This window comes from Balaenoptera ricei, chromosome 8 (genome assembly GCF_028023285.1).
Source record: "Balaenoptera ricei isolate mBalRic1 chromosome 8, mBalRic1.hap2, whole genome shotgun sequence".
In the NCBI taxonomy this organism is placed as follows: domain Eukaryota; kingdom Metazoa; phylum Chordata; class Mammalia; order Artiodactyla; family Balaenopteridae; genus Balaenoptera; species Balaenoptera ricei.
The window spans coordinates 103,293,460-103,314,096 of NC_082646.1; the positions used below are offsets into that span (position 1 = coordinate 103,293,460).

The window sequence follows — 20,637 nt, forward strand, 5'->3', positions numbered from 1 at the left end:
ACACACAGTTACCAATTAGCACTTTTCACCTGATGGGCCTCTTTGAGCATCAGGGTTTGGGTAATCAGGAGAGTCTCAGCTTTTAGTTGGTTGACACTGTGGAAACCACCCCATGGGTGATCTAACTAAGTAGCAAAATGAAGGCAGCTGAGCATGGGATGCCATATAAAATCACTTAAGCTGTTACCACTTCCTATTTCCCAAGAAGTCCTGTGCTGGGGGTCTGCTCACATGGAGGTCTCAATGGCTTTAGAAATCTTGATTCTCCTTGCTGCCTTGATTTGGCCCTGCGCTGAGAACATCAACGGTAAATGAATTAGAGAATGCTTCCTTGGAGGGTTACTCAGAATGACTGCTTTCCATCTCTCCAAGCAGGCGCTCTACTCCCTATAGAGATCTGATCTTACCATTTGCTAGAAGAGAAATACTTTCAGGCCAACTGGACTTGAGTCTTTATATTGAGGACACATTTTAACTTTCTGCCTAAATGTCTGAGATGTTTCTTTCTTCTGTGTTATGATCTTCTATCTGAATCCTCATTTGCAGAGATTCTTCGGAAATAGTCCTCGGCTCTATGTTTTAGGCTGCCCTTTTGAACTCACTGCCAATTACCAGTACTTGGTGGTATTGTACGGTATTTGATTGTATCTTTACTGACCTTCCTGCTTCCAGACCCTTCGTATTTCCCCTTGATGATGATACTGCTCTTTTGTTCTTTTTAAAATTCTATCTGACCTTCACTCGTGTTAAATGCATCAGCAGTTCTGCAAAGCCAATAGGATAAAGCTACATCAGTGTCTGGTCTGTCTATAAATTGATTCAAATATCTTTTCTATTATACCTGGAGTATTCTCCATATTTTGTGTTATCCAGATGCTTCCCAGCTTCAAGGCCAGACTAAATTTCAACTACTCTAAGGCAGCATTTCAATATTACTTTTTGTGTTCTCTAAGTTTTTTAAAAAGTCACTTGGATATTCCTGTTTCCTTCTGCTTGAAGTGGGGTCTTTTTTGGGGAAATGATAAGTGAATTTCTTTCCCATTTGGCCTATAAGCCCTTTCTGAACAAGGACCACATTTAGTTTCTGATCTTTCCATTTTACCTAAGATGACTCTTTCAGAATGCCTAGGTTACTGCAGCTCACCCTGTGGCAGTAAATTATTGGAATTTCAGTAATTTCAATCATTTAGTTCCACACATGTGGAGAAAGAGCAGTGACCTATGAGTCGGAGAAGAATTCCAGTTATCTGGGAGGGGTGAGTAGGGTGTTCAGGCCTGGCTATGGTACGTGATGCTTGGGTGCAAGGAAGATCCTACCTCAGTGTATGCACAGCTATGCATGTTCCTCAGGCTTTTGCTCAAACAATTTCTCAGCTACTTGAGACACAAGCTCAGAATGTCAAACTCAAACTTGACCCTAAAACTAGTATGAAAAATAAGTAGTGAAGCCAGAAGCATGGACTTCCTATATGTCCATATCCACTTACCCTTTTGAATCTATCTTAATCCAATTGTTGGAACCTTTTTTCATTTAGGAAGGATTTCCCTGGTAATCTTCTCTAGCTGATGTTAGAACAATATTTCGAACACGTGGAGAGAGGTGATTTGGAGGTTACAATCACTGATGTAGAACACCTGCCTTCTCCAAAGCCTACTTTTTTCTTAAACATCTCCCTATATTTTCTTACTTTCTTGATGATTTATCCTTAAAAACCAAGAACTTCCAGGCTCAAATGGTGCTAGAGGTATCTCGCTCATTAATCGTAGAAATATTTCTTCATGCTGGGAAGATTCAGATTTTCCAAAGTGTTTAAGAGAATCCTGGATGTCCTCCAAGGCCTACTAGGTCTCTATGACTGGTTTGGGAACTTTCCTCATCAAGATTTGGATGACTAGCTATTTTCGTTGTGTGATCTTATTTTATTACTTTGCAATGGCTATGTAAATGAGCACTGCCACATAGAAAAGAAGATAGTAAATGACAATTAGCCCCTCTGACACATGACTAGCTTACTCAGAGTCATGTTAGGCTTATTTGTGAGAAGTATGAGATACTAAAATATTGATGGCAGATGGTCATTTTTTTTAAGTTTTTTAAAAAATAATTTTAAAAGGTTACACTCCATTTATAGTTATTACAAAATGTTGGCTATATTCCCCATATTGTACAATACATCCTTGTAGCCTATCTTACACCCAATAGTTTGTACCTTCCACTTGCTCACCCCTATATGCCCCCTCCCCACCAGTAACCACTAACTTGTTCTCTATATCTGTGGGTCTGCTTCTTTTTTGTTATACTCACTAGTTCATTGTATTTTTTAGCTTCCACGTAAGTGACATCACACAGTGTTTGTCTTTCTCTGTCTGACTTATCTCACTTAGCATAGTGCCCTCGAGGTCCATCCATGTTGCTGCAAATGGCAAGATTTCATTCTTTTTTCTGGCTGAGTGGTGTTCTATTGTATATATATCTATACCACATCTTCTATATCCATTCATCTGCTGATGGATGCTTAGGTTGCTTCCATATCTTGGCAATTGTAAATAATGCTACCGTGAACATTGAGGTGCATGTAGCTTTTCATATTCGTGTCTTTGTTTTTTTCAGCTACATATATCAGATGGTCATTTTTAAAGACACTTGTTTATTTCTTCCAATGACCAACTGTTGTCAATTCCTAAACTAAGATTCATCTACAGGGAAAGAATTTAATGAGTTCTTGCTGTGGAAAAATTACCTGATTCTTAGCATTTCTATAGTTACCATAGAGGAAGAGTTTACTAAGTAAATCTGTGAAGAGTATGCGGTCGAGGTCAATTATGATTATGATTTGTGTCTTACAGCACATGTACCAATAATTAATTTTTAGATGATATATAAACTCCAATTATAATGTTTGGCACATAATGTATTATCAAGATTGGCATCAGTGACAAGTCATCTAAATTGCATTAGGAAGAAAATCTTGCCTCCTAATAATTTTTCTGACCACATACTCATTCACCAGATATCCTCTAAATGCAGCTGTTAAGTAAGGCTTTAGACTTGGAACCCCTTACCAATTTACTCATCACCTTATATTCTTCCTGTAGGAGATAATAGCTAGTTATCATACCTGAGTCAAACTCCTATTGCTGCTTTGCTGTTTCATTTTTTCCTTCTGCCTTTAAAGACATGCTGGTGGGGGACTGGAGGCATTGATCAGACTTCGGCAGTGACTGAATTACTTATTTGTGGAACAAGAGGATACTACCTTCGTTTACTTTCTGGGTTTTGTTAGGTTCCAAAGAGAATTGATGTGCAAATGCTTTGGTTGTGGCTATATTCAGAACATATGTAGTAACTAAGGAGACCAACGAGAGTCTAGGAAATTTGTCTTAAACGTCACCCCAACCCATTGTAGCTTAAGTTCCAGTTACCAGGTAGAATTGCCCCCTGGAGTGAACTTAACCATTTCAGCCCGGTTTACATCTTGGTCTGAGGCTCCAAGTACAATCAGTCTAATTGGCAGAACTTATATTCAAGCTGACTGTAAATCTTCGCTTTTGGTGGCCTTCACTGACTCATGAATATATTGTATTGCAGTCTACCAGCTTCTGTTAAGCTAATAAAGGTGTGTCTGCAGAATTCAAACCCCTCCGGCCAGCAGCAAGAACTCTGTCTTCCTAAAGGTGGGCTTACCAGTCAGGCTTTCACTTTCCTGCCCTTCCTTTCTTAAAATAGAAATTCTGCAATTTCTGTTCATCTAGAAGTCCTGCGTGCAGGTACTACTATCGGCAAGGGCTGTGATTCAAATATATATATGTATCTGTGTTCTGTTTTACTGGGAATATAAAGAAAACTAAGAAATAAAATCCATGTTCGAAGTATTTATTCTAGCTTTGATGATAGGTTGTATTACAGTTGCTTATATTAATGTCAAAATAAGATAAGATTTAAACCCTGTTACTCTAGCTTTTGTAAAACACGAGGAGGCTGTATCAGATGAGGTCGAGTCATGTTTCAGGTTATGATTCCAATACCTTAATAAATATAGGATATATACTGGATATCTAAGAATAGTCTGTTTGCTTGGAAAAAAACACTTTTAAGTGTTTATTTCTCATTTGTGTCAATAGATATATAAGGTGTGCATTGTGACTTGCTTCTTTCTCACAATTGTTTTTAGATTTATATGTTTATAGGTGTAACTATAATTTATTTTCCATGTTCTATGGAATTTGATTATATAAATGCATTACAATTTATTTCGTCATTCTGTTGGTGATTTGGCCTGGAGTATTTTGTTCATTCATTTTTTTTTTAACAATATGTTTCATTTACATTTGAACATTTGTTCATTTACATTATTGTTGCTAGTATACTTGTAATTTATTTATTTAAATTTTATTTATTTTTGGCTGCGTTGGGTCTTCATTGCTGTGCGCGGGCCCTCTCTAGCTGCGGGGAGCGGGGGCTACTTTTCGTTGCGGTGCACGGGCTTCTCATTGCTGTCGCGTCTCTTGTTGCGGAGCACGGGCTCTAGGCACGCGGGCTTCAGTAGTTGTGGCTCGCTGGCTCTAGAGCGCTGGCTCAGTAGCTGTGGCGCACGGGCTTAGTTGCTCTGCCGCATGTGGGATCCTCCCGGACTAGGACTCGAACCCGTGTCCCCTTCATTGGCAGCAGATTCTTAACCACTGCGTAACCAGGGAAGTCCTTTACTTTGTAATTTATTGCAACCATCTTACTGCTTTTGTCTTTTTTGGTTTGTTTTTTGTTGTTTTGTCTTTTTATCTTTTCCTTTTTTGCCTCCTTCTATGTTGTTTGAAATTTGCTTATTTTTGTCCTTCATTCTATTTTGTTCTTCTCCTATTTGGAAGTTTTACCATCTAGTTTATTAGGTTCTACCCCCCCGCCCTGCCCCCCGACTACTTATCATGCATCTTTAAATACTAAAGCTAATAAATCTTTACTTTCCTTCTGAACAATAGAAGGACCTATGAAATTTAACTCTGGTCATCCCCTAAGAACCTCTGGTTAATGATTGTCTAGCACACTAAGTCAGAATCCAGTACACTTTTACTTCATTTCCAAAGGGAAAATGACTCAATTAGAAATAGTGATTATTATGACTTACTGAAGATCTCAACGTAGAGGATAGAATGGGTTTCACATTAAAATTTTCATAAAACTTCCATCCCAGACAGTAGATTTTCTCTCTTCAGACTATTTCCTCTTGTGGCTATGATTGTTTCTGGTTCTGGTTGCTCTAGATGTGGATTCTACCATACCAACCTTCCTCCTTTTCCCTCTTTGAAAAGTATTACAGAGAATACATCACTCCTCTTCTAATGTACTGCAGTTTACTTCTGTTCCTTATGTGTAGTCCTAACTGTATCATCCTCTTTGGAATCTAATTTCTTTAAGGGGGCTAAAAGATAATGCTGTTCTTGTGTATTGAATTTTTTCCCTGTGAAATAACTGAAATTTACTTATTTGAGGCTATAATTATGCAGATATTTTGGAAAGTAGTGGTAATATGAAAACCCTCTACATGCTGTTCTTTAAGCTATGATAACCTTTGCCAGAGAAAGGAACATCTTTTATTTATCACAAAGGGCATAGCTGGATGTTCTTTGCGCTCCCCCTTAAGATAAATACACATCTGACATTTTCTCATATGATTCTTTCTGCAGTGAAAATAAGTTGTTCTATGGACTGGTTGATGGTCTCTGTAAGCCCATGTGCATACAGCAGCAATTTGTATATATTTGCTGATGAATTATACCTGGGATCGGGTTGCCCTGTGACTCGGATACAAACATATGCCTATGATTTTATATACCCTGTGCATGACTGTGGGATCAGGACAAAGGTAAGAATAATGATTATCTGTTTAAAAAAAACAAAAACAAAAAACACACCTAGATATTTTTTTCACAATTTTATGCCTGGTGCTAAAATTATTGTCCTGTTTTTTGTTGTTGTTTAAGAACAAATTTTGCTTCTAGTTAGAGTAATTTATGGATAGACGGCAATACAGTTCCGTACTTGGTCACTGAATATTGAGTCCTCTTTGTGCATAAGACTTAAAGCACGGATTTCCAGACTGGTTAGTGAACTGATTTGAAGTTGTCTTTAGGCTTCTATTGTATTTCACTAAATCTCAGGAGATAGTTTTAAATTCCATTCAATGTTCCTAATGTGAGAGGTCACCAATTCTGGGAAAGTATTTCATATTCAACAATAGATCATTTGAATTTACCCATGCTCTTTGAGGATGTGTGTCTCTATGGGGACTAGATTTTTACTGGAATAAAGTCTCTGTCAGTTATTTTGCCAGGCACAAATCTTAAACCTGTGTTGTTATCTTGGGGTGTTATCTTTTCATAGATTCCCAAATTTAAACAATTTATAGTCATACTATAAAAGTATTTGGGGTCAATGCCTATTTAAAACTGTCACCTATGAATTAGATGTTGTCTTTAATTTAGAAATGAGGGAGCTAGAACTTCAGAAGGTGCTTTAATAATTTGCCCAGGGACGCACAGCCAGTTGGTGGTAGTTTAGATGCCAAAACAGGAGGATTCCCCTCCAAAGCTTATGTTTTAAACCACTCTGTTATTTGATCTCCAAATCATCTTTCTCAGAAGAACTATTGAAAACCTTTTGTTAATGCATCATAAAGATAGCTCTGAGTAACAGTTTCAGTTTGCTCCTATGTACTGTTAAGATTTTTTTCCGGGTACTTTAAGTTCACTCTTACAGGTAATACTCCTCTTGTGTCCCAGTGGGTTGTCAGACCTTCGTATGTACCTGAAACTGACAGTAGCCATTTCTGAGACCTTGAACGTTTTCTACTTCCTATTCAAATGTGTACATGGGCCCCTTTGTTACTAGAAATATCTTATACTTAACCTTTTTGCTCTCCTAGGTTGTTTCGGAGGATACTCTCCTTTTTCAAACAGAGGTGTACTTTAACCCTAGGAATATACATTGTGACCATCAGAAAATCCCTTTGGAATGTTCTGCCCCTAGGTGAGTCCAATAGACCATACTCCTTTTGAATATGTTAGTTTCACCTTTACTTACCATGTGCTTCTGCAGAAGCGTAGATTTTAGAGACTATAACATGACTCGCTCATAAGCATATGTCCAAATGAACACCAAATTAGCATTTAAAAATATTTTGAGTACTTTTTTATTTTAAATTTTAAATTTTAAAATATTCATTTTAGAATAAAAACATTATATAATCTTGTGTAACTAGGTTATTTTACAGTAACTGAACTTTAAAGCAAATCCTCAGTCACCTTAGTAAGTGGAAGAATCAAACATGATATTATCTTTCAGTGTTTTCTCCTTCGTAATACTCTTCTTCTAACATATTTTATGGTTCAGTTCCATGTTAGGAGAGTAAATGACTAAAAAGTTAAGAGAAAACCAATTCTTCATTTTAATACTAACTCATGGACATACATGAAAGGAAAGGCTTATCAGCCTATCATTAAATGCAGTTTGTTTGCAGTTCTGTGGAACCGAGAGGCTGAATCCCAAAAGGACTCCACATGAACTTTAAGACCAAGTGGAATAGTATATCCCAATACACTTTTACCATGCCACTGAAATATTTACCCTGAGTGTTATAAATCTGAGTGAAAAATCTGAGAAACCACCTGAAAACCACAAGGAAAAATTTTATCCTTGTTTAATATATGGAAATAGCTGACATGAAAAAAGAATTTTGAGCTCAGAGCAAATGTGCAATATCTTTTAACATCATCAGAGTCCCTTTTTGGGGGGTGAGGGAGAATTGGTATTTTTAATTGTCGTAAAATATACATAAGATAAAATTTACCATTTTTAAGGGAATAATTCAGTGGCATTAAGTACAACCACATTGTTGAATACTCTTGATCTTCCCTTTAACTTATTTTAAGGAAAGACCAAGGCTGAGAGATTCAGTGATATTCTGGGGAGTAGCTGACACCTGAATAGAAATTAACAGTTGATTCTGTGTACACACACACACACACACACATACAGACATACTCACACACTCACACACACACTCATACACACACACAAACACATACACATACAGAGATACACACACACACACACATACACACACATACTCACTCACTCACTCACTCACACGTACACTTTCATTCCTATATATTGGCCAGTGCTTAGAGTAATGTAAAAAGTTCTAACCTAATCCCCTCGGGCTATTGCTTCTCCATAGGCTACCAGATTAATAGTGATGACTAAGGCATTTCTATTTTGATTGTAAAATTATTATATTGTTTGCAGTTATCTTTCTTAAAAATGAAGACTAGGCCAACAAAGGTATATGATTAGGTTTTTGGTGCATGAGCTTTACTGCTGTACACACACACACACAACACACACACACAACACACCTCTGTCACCAGTATACTGGGTCACATTAAGCTTTTGACAACTTTTACTGTTCTTAGGATCCATTTGTCTAAGTCTGTTTTACTGGGTGCTTTGGTACTCTACTAAGACAAGTATTACAAATCATCTATTATCCAGAGGGTGCAGGTACCCCTAAATAACCATATTGAAAATGATCATGATGTTAAACAGTGGTAAAAAAAAAAAAAAAATAGCTTGGCCCCAAATTTAGATTCAGAAAGACCTGGTACCAAGTATGCCAACCCTATCTGCTTTTTGTTTCTCTTCTCTTTAGGAAATCAGTGTGGCTTACACCAGTTTCTACAGATAATGAAATAAAATTGGATCCCAGTCCCTTTATTGCTGATTTTGAGACAACACCAGAAGAGTTAGGATTATTAAATTCTAGTCAAACTGACTCCATACTTAAGGAGAAATTGAAACTTGGAAATTGGGCTCATGAATTTTGTTGGAAAAACAATGCTTTTATACAAAAATAATTGCTATAAACCTTTCCTTAGGTATCTGATCCTTAAAACCCCTAATTCAGTGAAGTTCCTGATTCAGTGAAGGTGAATTTTTAGATACTTTTATTTATTAGGGATATGTCTTATTAATTTAATGTTGACTATCAGATAATCCTATTACCCATTAAATTTTATTTTTAGTTCTGTAGAGTAGATTCAGAAATAGGTCTTCAATGACAACAGGATTTAATTGATATAAACCTCCAATAAATATTTTCTAAATACATTTTTTTGAAGAATAAAAAAATAGAGATAGGTATGAAAATGTGCCAGAGACTAAAATTTAACATACTAACTCCCAGGGAAGCCAAAGTCCTTTTTTTTTTTTTTGTTTTGTTTTGTTTTTTGGTTTGTATCTTAAACACAACAACTTACAGCTGCTATCTGTTGTAAACTAAAATTTCCTATTTGGTATTATTATTATTATTTTTAAAATTTATTTATTTATTTATCTAAGGCTGTGTTGGGTCTTCGTTCCTGCGCGAGGGCCCTCTCCAGCTGCGGCAAGTCTTGGCCACTCTTCATCGCAGTGCGCGGGCCTCCCACTATCGCGGCCTCTCTTGTTGCGGGGCACAGGCTCCAGACGCGCAGGCTCAGCAATCGCGGCTCACGGGCCCAGCTGCTCCGCGCCACGTGGGATCCTCCCAGACCAGGGCTCGAACCCGTGTCCCCCGCATTGGCAGGCAGACCTTCAACCACTGCGCCACCAGGGAAGCCCCAAAGTCCTTTTATATGAAGATAGTTTAACTTGTGTGGGCTTTCCTAATTAATTAGTAAAGTTGAGTCTTAAAAGTAATTGAATATACTTCATATTTGCTTATTAAAGAAGGAAATCAGATTTATAGTCTAGAATCTAAGTAACCACTTCCTTAACTGGAATTAGAGGTCAGGTTTTCCTTTATCTCTGATATTATTCTTCCACACTTGAAATAATTGACTGAAGAGGTCGACATGGAATCATCCTGCCACTTTGGAGCAATTTACTGGATGGTCATTTATCACCAGCTATTATGCTATCCTCTTTCCCCTAAACAGGGAGTCTACCCATGTAATACACCAAAGAGCACCCTGATTTGGGGGAGAGTTCTTATATCAATTATGAAAATTGAAGTGTGCCATCTGTTATTCAATAAAAACTTTTAAATTTTTAAATTTTTTTTATTTTTAAATTTTTATTTACTTTTTATTGGAGTAGAGTTGATTTACAATGTTTTGTTACTTTCTGCTGTACAGCAAAGTGAATCAGTTATACATATACATATATCCACTCTTTTCTAGATTCTTTTCCCATATAGGTCATTACAGAGTATTGAGTAAAGTTCCCTGTGTGTCAATTGCTTATCGAATGTACATTTTGGATGCTATATCCTTTTGGAAATAAATTTTGCCAACGTAGTGGTTTTTTTTTTTTTTAACGTGTAGTGATAGCAAGTTTTTAAAATTTATTTTATTTATTTATTTATTTATTTGGCTGTGTTGGGTCTTCATTTCTGTGCGAGGGCTTTCTCTAGTTGCGGCAAGCGGGGGCCACTCTTCATCGCGGTGCGCGGGCCTCTCACTGTCGCAGCCTCTCTTGTTGGGGAGCACAGGCTCCAGATGCGCAGGCTCAGTAGTTGTGGCTCACGGCCCCAGTTGCTCCGCGGCATGTGGGATCCTCCCAGACCAGGGCTCGAACCCATGTCCCCTGCATTGGCAGGCAGATTCTCAACCACTGAGCCACCAGGGAAGCCCTGTTTAGTTTTTTTTAAATTTAAAGTGCTGCTATCTTATTGCCAATAAAATGCTGCTTACGTCTACATGAATTTAAATTGTCATAACGGGTATCTATCTTTGGTATATATGTATATACAACTAAGAGGTAATCGTTATGTAAGGCTTAATGTGTGTCAGGCAATGTTTCAAGCATGTTGCAACAATTTATTTAATCCTAATAACCAAAAGACTTATGTATTACTATTCCAATTTCACAGAGAAGAAAACAAACATAGATTAAATAATTTGCCTGCATTGCACACTGGCCTCTATTAGTGATCAGTTCCTAATCTTAGAGAGAAAGCTTTCAGCTTTTCAACCGTTGTGTATGATGTTCACTGTGGGCTTGTCGCTTGTGTTAAGGTGCATTCCTTCTATACCTAATTGTTGAGTTTTTATCTTGAAAGATTGTTGAATTTTGTCAGATCTAACCACTTCTATCCAATATAATACTGAGAGTCCTAGCCAGAGCAATTAGGCAAGAAAAACAAAAGGCATCCATCAGAAAGGAAGAAGTAAAATTGTCTCTGTTTGCAGATGACATGACGTAACATACATAAAACCCTAAAGATTCCATCAAAGAACTGTTAGAACTAATAAACAAATTCAGTAGAGTTGCAGAATACAAAATCAACACACAAAAACTAGTTGTTTCTGTACACTAAAAATGAACTATCTGAAAAAGAAATTAAGAAAATCGCATTTACAATAGCAGCAAAATAAAATACTTAGGAATAAATTTAACCAAGGAGGGAAAAGATCTGTATACTGAAAAGTATAGGACATTGCTGAAAGAAATTGAAGAAGATACAAATAAATGAAGCAATATCTCATGTTCATGTATTGGAATTGTCAAAATGTCCCTACCCCTAAAGTGATCTATAGATTCAATGCAATCCCTATCAAAATTCCAATGGTATTTTTCACAGAAAGAAGAAAAAACAATCCTAAAAAAAAATCCAAAATTTGTATGGAACAACAAAAGACTGCAGAGCCTAAGCTAATCTTGAGAAAGAAAAACAAAGCTGGAGGCATCACACGTCCTGATTTCAAATTTTATTACAAAGCTAAAGTAATCAACACATTATGGTACTAGAATAAAAATGGATACATAGAACAATGGAACAGAATGGAGAGTCCAGGTATAAACCCACATATATACCTTTAACTAATATTCAATAAAGATGCCAAAAATATACAATGGGGAAAGAATTGTCTCTTCAGTAAATGATGCTGGGAAAACTGGATTCCCACATACAAAAAAAAAAAAAAAAGAAAGAAATTGGATTTTTACCTTACACTATATACAAAAATCAACTCCAAATGGATTAAAGACTTAAACAGAAGACCTGAAACTTTAAAACTCTAGAAGAAAACAGGCAGAAAGCTCCATGACATTGGTTTTGGCAATGATTTTTTGCTTATAGCACTGTATGTACAAGCAACAAAAGTAAAAGTAAACAAGTGAGACTATATCAAACTAAAAAGCTTCTGCACAGTAAAGGAAACAACAAAATGAAAAGGCAAACTACAGAATGCGAGACTGTATTTGCAAAAACCATACATCTGATAAGGGATTAACATCCAAAAGATCTAAGGAACTCCTGCAACTCAATGGCAAAAAAACCCAAATAACCAGATATAAAAATGGGCAAAGAATCTGAACAGACTTTTCTCAAAAGAAGACATACAAATGGCCAACAGGTTCATGAAAAGGTGTTCAACATCGCTAATCATCAGGGAAATGCAAATCAAAATCATAATGAGATATAACCTTACACCTGTTAGAATGGCTATCCTCAAGAAGACAAGTGTTGAGTAGGCTGTGGAGAAAAGGGAACCCTAGTACAATATTGGAAGGAATGTAAATTGCTTCAGCCACTATGGAAAACAGTATGAATGTTCCTCAAATAATTAAAAATAGAATTACCATATGAGCCAACAATCCCACTTCCAGATATATATCCAAAGGAAATGAAAACAGGATATCAAAGACATATCTGCACTTCCAAGTTTATTGCAGCATTATTCACAAGAGTCAAGATATGGAAACAACCTAACTGTCCATCAGTGGATGAATGGATAAAGATGTGATAGATCTATATATCTACATCTTTAGAAAGTGGAATATTATTCAGCCATAAAAAGAAGGAAATCCTGCCATTTGTGACGACATGGATGAACCTGAAGCACAATATGCTAAGTGAAAAAAGCCAGACAGAGTCACAAAAGTGCGGCATGATCTCACTTAGATATGGACTCTAAAATAGTTGAACTCATGGAAACAGAGTAGAAGGGTGGTGGTCAGGGTTGGGGGGGGGAGTGGAAGAAATGGAGAGATGTTGGTCAAAGTGTGATTTTCAGTTATAAGTAAAGCCTGGAGACCTAATGTACAGCATGGTGACTATAATAAATAATAATGTACACTTGAAATTTGCTAAGAGAGTAGATCTTATATATTCTCAACACATACACACACAAAATGTTAACTATGTGAGATGATAGATATAATTAGCTTGATAATGGTAATCATTTCCCAATGGATAAGTATATCAAAACATCACATTGTATACCTTAAATATATATAATTTGTATTTGTCAATTATACCTCTAAAAAAGCTGGAAAAAAATAAAGACAAAACTGGGTGATCTGGATCCAGATCTGTCTGCCATTAACCACTACACTCTACTGCCTTCATCACTTTAAGTTGCTGAACTTTAGTTTCTAGAAAACAATTGCCATTAAAGCAGTTCCACAGCCCTCAATAAAACTTAAGAAGTTTAGCTATGGACAGAGAGTGCTTTTTTCTGAATCTGGAACTAAAATTACTTTATGCCAACAGATTTGGGAGGGTATAGAGTAGGATGAGTGATTGCTCAAGGCAAAGGAAATTATTGGGCGTGAGGTAACAAGTTTCTTCAATATTCTTGTGCTAAAATATGAGGAGTGTGCAGGGTGGCCCTTAGCCCTCTCATCCTGCCACTTCATTATGTAGGCAATGTCAGGAAGGCTTAGAAAGGGGAAGCCGTTTGTCTTAAATTCATATGAACATTTAATAATAGAAGCTAGAACAAGTCAAGTCCCAGGAGTTCATTTCACAAACTCTCTCATCTTCCTTAAATATCATGAATTCAGTTATTTATCTTTTCTCTGTATTATTTGTATTTATTACTTTAAAACATTTGGAAGTGCTTATTTTGATGGATAAAAATGTCAATTTCATGGGGTTCAATCAGAGTTCAGTTTAGTTTCCCTTTCTTCCTCAGAGAGTACAACAGGGAATATTATATATTTAAGAGGAAAACACATCAGTGGTTAAACATATAAATTAATTACTCTTAAATTTTGTTAACTTTTAATTATACAACTTCTAACTTTACCTTCACAAAAACTAAAAGAAAGTATCCATCATTTGTGACTGGGCTTTATGCATTATCTTTTAACGAATTTATTACTTAATCATTTACCAAAAGAAGAACGAGAATGTCCATGTCCACAAAAACTTATATCATTACGGGGAACCTCTTAAGGCCACCAGTAGGAACATATAGTTTTTATCTCAGTGAAATGAGAAGCTATTGCAGGCGTTGTAAGCAGGGAGTGACATGATTTGATTTATATTTAAAAATCACTCATTACCCTACGAACATGGATGAGAGCAGTAATTAGGAGGCATTGTAAGAATTTAATTCGGCATTAAGGCAAGTGATGATGTTATCATGGCCTGAGCTTGTGGTAGAGAAGACAGAAAATATGTAGACCAATTTTCTATATGCTTTGGAGATGGAAGAAAGAATTTCCAAATGGATTTAAAGTAGGGTAAGAAATAAATCACGATCAAGCATGACAACTTGGTGTCTGGCTCAGGCAATTGTGTGGATAATAACAATTTTACTAAAATTGAGAAGATTGAGGCTAGGACATTGCCCATGATAAGCTGAGATGTCACGGTAACTAGATAATTAATCAAAGACCACCTTAAATAGCATTTGAGAAAATGAAAGCAAGGGGTGGAATATGACTAAGGGATCTACTTTTTTTTTTTTTTTTTGGGATCTACTTTTTGACTGAATTCAATTTAATGTTTTTCACTCTCTTATTCAAATGTATGGAAAATATATAAGAATTTAAATTAAGTCTTCAGTTTTATAATTAATTCAAAAATATATGAGTATGCCCTTTGTTCCTCTCCCTTCCACACACTGCTGTTTTCTTTTCCTATTTGCTCACGGAAACTTGTTTGCTTTTTTTTTTAAGTTGAGGAAATGATGGTCCGTGGCTTGTTCTTGAATAATAGTTTAGGGTAACTTGACTGTGTTGGAACAGCTGGAATCTAGGAGTAAATGAGCTCAGATTTGAGTCTCACTGTGCCAGTTGTATAAAGCAGCATAAACTTGTTTCTTCACCTGCATCAAACAGTGTTGATTAGGTTCTGCTACAATAATACTGCCTCAAATATCAGTGGCTTAAAAGGACAAAAGTTTATTTCTCACTCAGGTAAAGTCAGCCATGAGTCTTAACAACCTCCCAGGCAGTAGGAGCTCAAAATTTCAATCTACAGATATTTTATGAAACCTTCGTATAAAATGTATTGTTGGCTCCTGTGAGTTGGGCAATAAATGATGAGAGCTGGTAGGGTTAAAAATCAAATATGCAAAGATTTCAGAGCTTCAACATAATTATTTTGGTTAAGGTGTCACTTAAATCATTTCCAGTCCTTATTGGAAATAAACAATGAATAAAATTGCAAGAATGTCTCTGTTGTTAAATATTTTGTGTTTGTAAGTTTGTAGCTGGTAGCCTGGCCAGACTCTCCATAGAAGTATCAGATTTTGTGTATATGTTCATTGTCTGTTTCATTATACATAAGTGACTGAGGAAGAAACACCAAGAACACTTACAAAACCCAATATAATCACACAAGTGATCAACACATTGTTTGCAGTTTTGCTAGAGGCAAAGCCTGTCTTGGTATAATTAAAACTCATCAAAGAGTTAGTATTAAGTCATATGCTTAAATGCTGATTTATTTTCTTCTCGAAAACACATTTCTGTTTTCCTTGAGAAGTGGAGAGGGAGGCAGGTGAGAGTAGGAATTTTTTTTCTTCAGAAGGAAGTAAGTTTTAGTGACATCATGGAGTTAGAGTTCAATTATAAAGCAAAAAAAAAAAAAAAAGAAAAGAAAAGTTCAACATTCCAAGAATTGGTAGTGGCTCTTAGCTTGATTATGGTTCTGTTTACATTTCTTTATACATTAGTCAAAACTCACAGGACTGTACACTTGAAAAAGGAGAAAATCTATTGCATGTAAATTATATTTCTATGAACCTGACATAAAAAATATGCTAGCCTGGTGAGCCACAGCTACTGAGCCTGCGCGTCTGGAGCCTGTGCTCCGCAACAAGAGAGGCCGCGATAGTGGGAGGCCCGCGCATCGCGATGAAGAGTGGCCCCCGCTTGCCACAACTAGAGAAAGCCCTCGCACGGAAACGAAGACCCAACACAGCCAAAATAAATAAATAAATAAATAAATCAAACATACGCATCTGATTCAAGATCCTCATTTAAAAAAAATATATATATATGCTAGCCTGGCTACAAGACACAATGATCTACAGCCCATAGGAATCTAACTGCATGGAGATACATTTAATAGTACATCAGTTAGACTTTTAGGCTGAGATGTATTGTTCTATCAGAATATTAGAATTGTTCTATGAAGCGTATGCTCTTAAATGTATTGAGAGGCCAATAGGGATTTTTGTGGAAAGATGGAAAGAAGATGGAAAAATGAGGAGGGGAAAAAGTATCAAGGATCTAAGAACATTTGGATTGAGGCACCTAGGCAACTTCCATGTGAGGGGCTCAACCACACTCCAGGGACAGACCCAGGTAGGATCTTGAGCGTAGCCCACCAAAGGGCTCAGAAAACTCCCTAGTGGAAATCTGCAGGCTGACTCTGAGAAGGAGACAAAAAAAAGCGACCCATTTAGTCTCAGAGAATGAGTTACCAAGAAGCAACTGGAAGATGCTCAGAAGGTCCACCTGGTCCATAAATTGGGGCAGACTGATCAGGGTGGGATCGCTATAGAGTGTATCACCTATGGCTCCCTGCAAACTAAATGCTGTTTTTCCTGAGGAATCTACGGCTACTTGCAAACTGGAAGTCTAATACCATGGTGGGCTGAGAACACCACCCGAGTCCCTCTTGGGAGATTTCCTTCGTTGATCCTGGGACTGTACAGGTGGTAGAAGCGCACATTATATGGTTTTGCATATGCAGGAAAAGGAACTCAAGTTCCTTTAAAATATGGAACTGTTTTAATTCTAGTCTCTCCCGCATTGGAAAGGACGACAGGAAACTGCATACAGTAAGTCCCCTACATACGAACCCTCAAGTTATGAACTTTCAAAGATGCAAATGTGCGTTCGCATGTTCAATCACGTGAGTTAGTTCACATGTCTGGCGTACATTGTCACATGAGTGCATCCTCTACAAGTAGCTGTGCTTTTGTGTACTTTACTGTACAATACTGTATAGAGTACAGTAGTACAGTATCTTTATTTCAAGCCCAGGATGTCCGGAAGCAAGTGTAAAAGCAGCAGTGATGTAGCTGGTACTGCTAAGAAGTGCCAAGCAGTAACGATGGAACTTGCTGTGCAACACGAGGAGCTTACGAATGAAGACTTGATGGAATTGGAGGCCCAGAGAAAGGATGAGGAGAAACAAGAGGAAGAAAAAATAACTGAAGAAGGGAAGAGATTCACGATGCAGGAAATGGCAAGGGGACTTTCTTTCTTTGAGGAGGCACTGTTAGTTTTTGAGGCACAGGACCAGAACATAGAATGGTATGCGAAGGCTGCAGCAGCGGTTCAGAAGGCAATCCAGTGCTACCGTGTCATCTAAGACGAGAAAAAAAGAGCTACTACCCAGACATCACTGGATGGTTTTTTCAAGAGGGTAGATAGAACTGAATCCAGCAAGGAACCAGAACCTGTGCCCTCAACGTCAGGCGTGAGTGAAATTGCAGCTTGCCCTCCGTCTGTTTTCTCTATTTTTTGTGTTTGTTTTTTATGTATTATTTGTGTGAAAAGTATTATAAACCTATTACAGTACACTATATAGCTGATTGTGTTAGTTGGGTGCCTAGGCTAACTTTGTTGGACTTAACGAGCAAATTGGACTTACGAATGCGCTCTCGGAACAGAACTCGTTCTTATGTAGGGGACTTACTGTACATTGTATGTGCAGGCATTCTAGAGCATACAAGGTAACAGTCATCAACAAAATTAATTATGTGCATATCCTATGGTGTAGCAACCATAGTTTTAATTGTATATCTCAAAAAAATTTTCACACAGGTTTAGGGAAGATGGATATGAGAAGAATCTTTAAATCATTAGAGTGGTGAGAGTTGGGATTCATTTAGGTGTTCATCTCTAGATTGCTGGTCAGGTGAAAAGTGGTCAATGTGCACTAAGCAGGATGATGCAGCAGCTGAAGGCAGCAGAGTAAACACGTAAAATAAATATGCCTGTAGAGTCATGGCAGAGCTCAGTAGAAAAAGGAGATAAATGAAATCTATAACACAGTGGCATTTATGTACATTAAAAATGTATGATTCACTTTGTTATAAAGCAGAAACTAACACACCATTGTAGAGCAATTATACTTCAATAAAGATGTCAAAAGAAAAAAAAAAAAAGAAAAGAACTACCATATGACCCAGCAATCCCACTACTGGGCATATACCCAGAAAAAAAAAAAAAATGTATGTATGTAAAACAGAAATATGCGTTTCATAAGGACACAAATAAAATAATATACATTAAGCTTATTATAATTGCTGCCTTTGATGCGGAGGAGAATGCAGACAAAAAGCAATAGATAAGAGAGAGAGAGAATAAACTGTAATTCTTCACTTAATGTCCATCTTGCATCACAGAGAACACACTTATCAGTATGAAGTTCTACAAAAATAGCTGTCAATGAGTGAAATCTACTTAACTCCAAGCTAAGATTCATTTTTTTCTCCTAAAATAAAGTATGTGAGCCACCTTGGTAGAAGGGACAATCTTTTTTGGAGAAATTAATTTTTTCTTTCCTATCTCATCTTCTAACCATCTGATTTTAATGATCTTTCAAATTTACCCGGTGGTACCCCAATCTGGCTTCACATTAGAATAACCTTGGGACCATTTTAAAAAGTGTCCATGTGGGATGGTCTACTCCAGTGATACTGATTTAATGCCTTATAAACTCCCCAGAAAATTTCACTGGGCAGTTGAAAGTTGAGAACCACTGCACTAACATTTTCTTATCTAGGCTATTTCTCTTTCTTCTAACAAATATCATGATAAATTCTCCTAGTTTCCTGAGGCACTCTAAAAATGCAATGTCTTTCTTCAAATTCTAAGACTATACCTCTACCAAGTGTATTTTCCCCTTTATCCAAAAACAACATGAGGTCAAAACAGGAAACAATCAAGGCTAATTTCTGATCGTTGGTTTCTTTTTATTTGATGGCTCACTGTTTCCCGCCTCTAATTACAACAGTCCTTATCTATCATAACTTTTTATTGTCTTACAATTATACTGAATAGTGTCATTTCCAGCAGGGCATGGTTTCAAAGCAGTGACTGAAAAACTTGCAAAGTTATAAGCTAATAAGCAATGAATCAAACACATTTAACATATTCCAAAGTCAGAAACTTTATATGGTTAACTGATGGTTTTTCTCAACTAGAGTTTATATACTTATTAAGACATATAAAGGTATTACCTCCAGAAGAGCATAATTTTAGTAAGTATGTGTATACATCAGCGTGCGTGGGTATAGGGATAAAACCAACAATGCAAGCATTGCTATTTAGTAACTGGATTAAGACAAGTAAGTCTTGAGAAATACATCAGTTTTCAAATAGTCTGATGGGTCCCTTGTGAATGAACAGCTAGAACGTTGACTCCACTCACATAAAGATTTATTTTTTCCTTTTGGAAATCAGCAACTTGAATTTTGAACTTGATTATTTATTATGATATTTCAGCGCCAAAAGCTAGCCCGCCTCCTTGAAAACATTTCCTCTTGTAATTAGGGGATATTGCACACAAGTGGAAGAAATCCCTACGAATCATCTTTTGGAAGCACTTTCTCATAATCATTCTCTCTCTAAAGAATTGAAGAAGCTTCTCATTTTCGTTTATTTATTTTGAGTTCATGTGAAGACCTTAGTTGCTAAGACCTCAAGGTGCATTCTGTCTTTAATCTTGATACTGTTCCCTGAGGTGGGTACTCGGATCTGAAATTTACAAATGAGATAACTGAAGTCTTATTTAAGCAACTTCCTTTCTAAGCTCTTTCTTTCTACAGCCCTAAATTTAAACAAGTATGTTGAAAGGAACTGCTTTTGGGGGGTTTACTTCCTCATATTTCTTCCTTTCCTTCCCTTTCAGCACTTTTTGCCCTTACTTTCTTCTTCAATATTCTATTTGTAATGGCTCTGGCTAACATGAGGCAGGGAGGGTCATAGTTTTCCTGCCATCGTTTTAGCTATTTCTTTATGATTTCCATTTGGTCTTCTCTGTATTCAGTCCCTTCCTTCACTCCCAGATAGTTCCTTCAGAGCCCCTGCTTCCAGGCTCCGTTCCTAGCCCTGTTCGCAGAGCTCCTGTACGTTATGTTTTCCTGGTTGCTGGGCCCCTGCTCACTTTATATTCGGTGTCCCAGAGTTCACAATCCCCCTTCCCAAGCTGTCTCTCGGTTATGGCATCTGGCCCTCTTTCTCTTTCCTGTGACCAAGTCCCCATTTATGCTCCAGTTTGTAGAACTAGGACTTTGCCTAGTTTGCTGTGAACATTCTTCTTTTTCTCGTAGACTTTCCCAACCTGACATGCGGATCAGGGACTGTGCCCCAGTTCTAGGCCTCCCCCTCAGGTCCTGCCTGGGACC

The 20,637-nt window shown here is 37.0% G+C and overlaps 1 protein-coding gene across 1 annotated transcript; it reads left to right on the plus strand.

Annotated features, from left to right (window-relative positions):
* Positions 1–243: 243 nt before the first annotated feature.
* On the plus strand, positions 244–8,907 carry OOSP2 (oocyte secreted protein 2). The gene is made up of 4 exons (XM_059929959.1): positions 244–307; positions 5,680–5,858; positions 6,918–7,021; positions 8,703–8,907. Exons 1-4 carry the CDS (start codon positions 244–246, stop codon positions 8,905–8,907), a joined length of 552 nt encoding a protein of 183 aa, XP_059785942.1.
* The last annotated feature ends 11,730 nt before the right edge of the window (positions 8,908–20,637 follow it).

What these genes read in the sequence shown, in the direction of transcription:
- OOSP2 (XM_059929959.1), top strand. Translation starts at nt 244, where the DNA reads ATGGCTTTAGAAATCTTGATTCTCCTTGCTGCCTTGATTTGGCCCTGC. An exon ending in CTGCGCTGAGAACATCAACG is followed by an intron (nt 308 to 5,679) that starts GTAAATGAATTA and finishes TTCTTTCTGCAG; the next exon opens with TGAAAATAAGTTGTTCTATG. An exon ending in ACTGTGGGATCAGGACAAAG is followed by an intron (nt 5,859 to 6,917) that starts GTAAGAATAATG and finishes TTGCTCTCCTAG; the next exon opens with GTTGTTTCGGAGGATACTCT.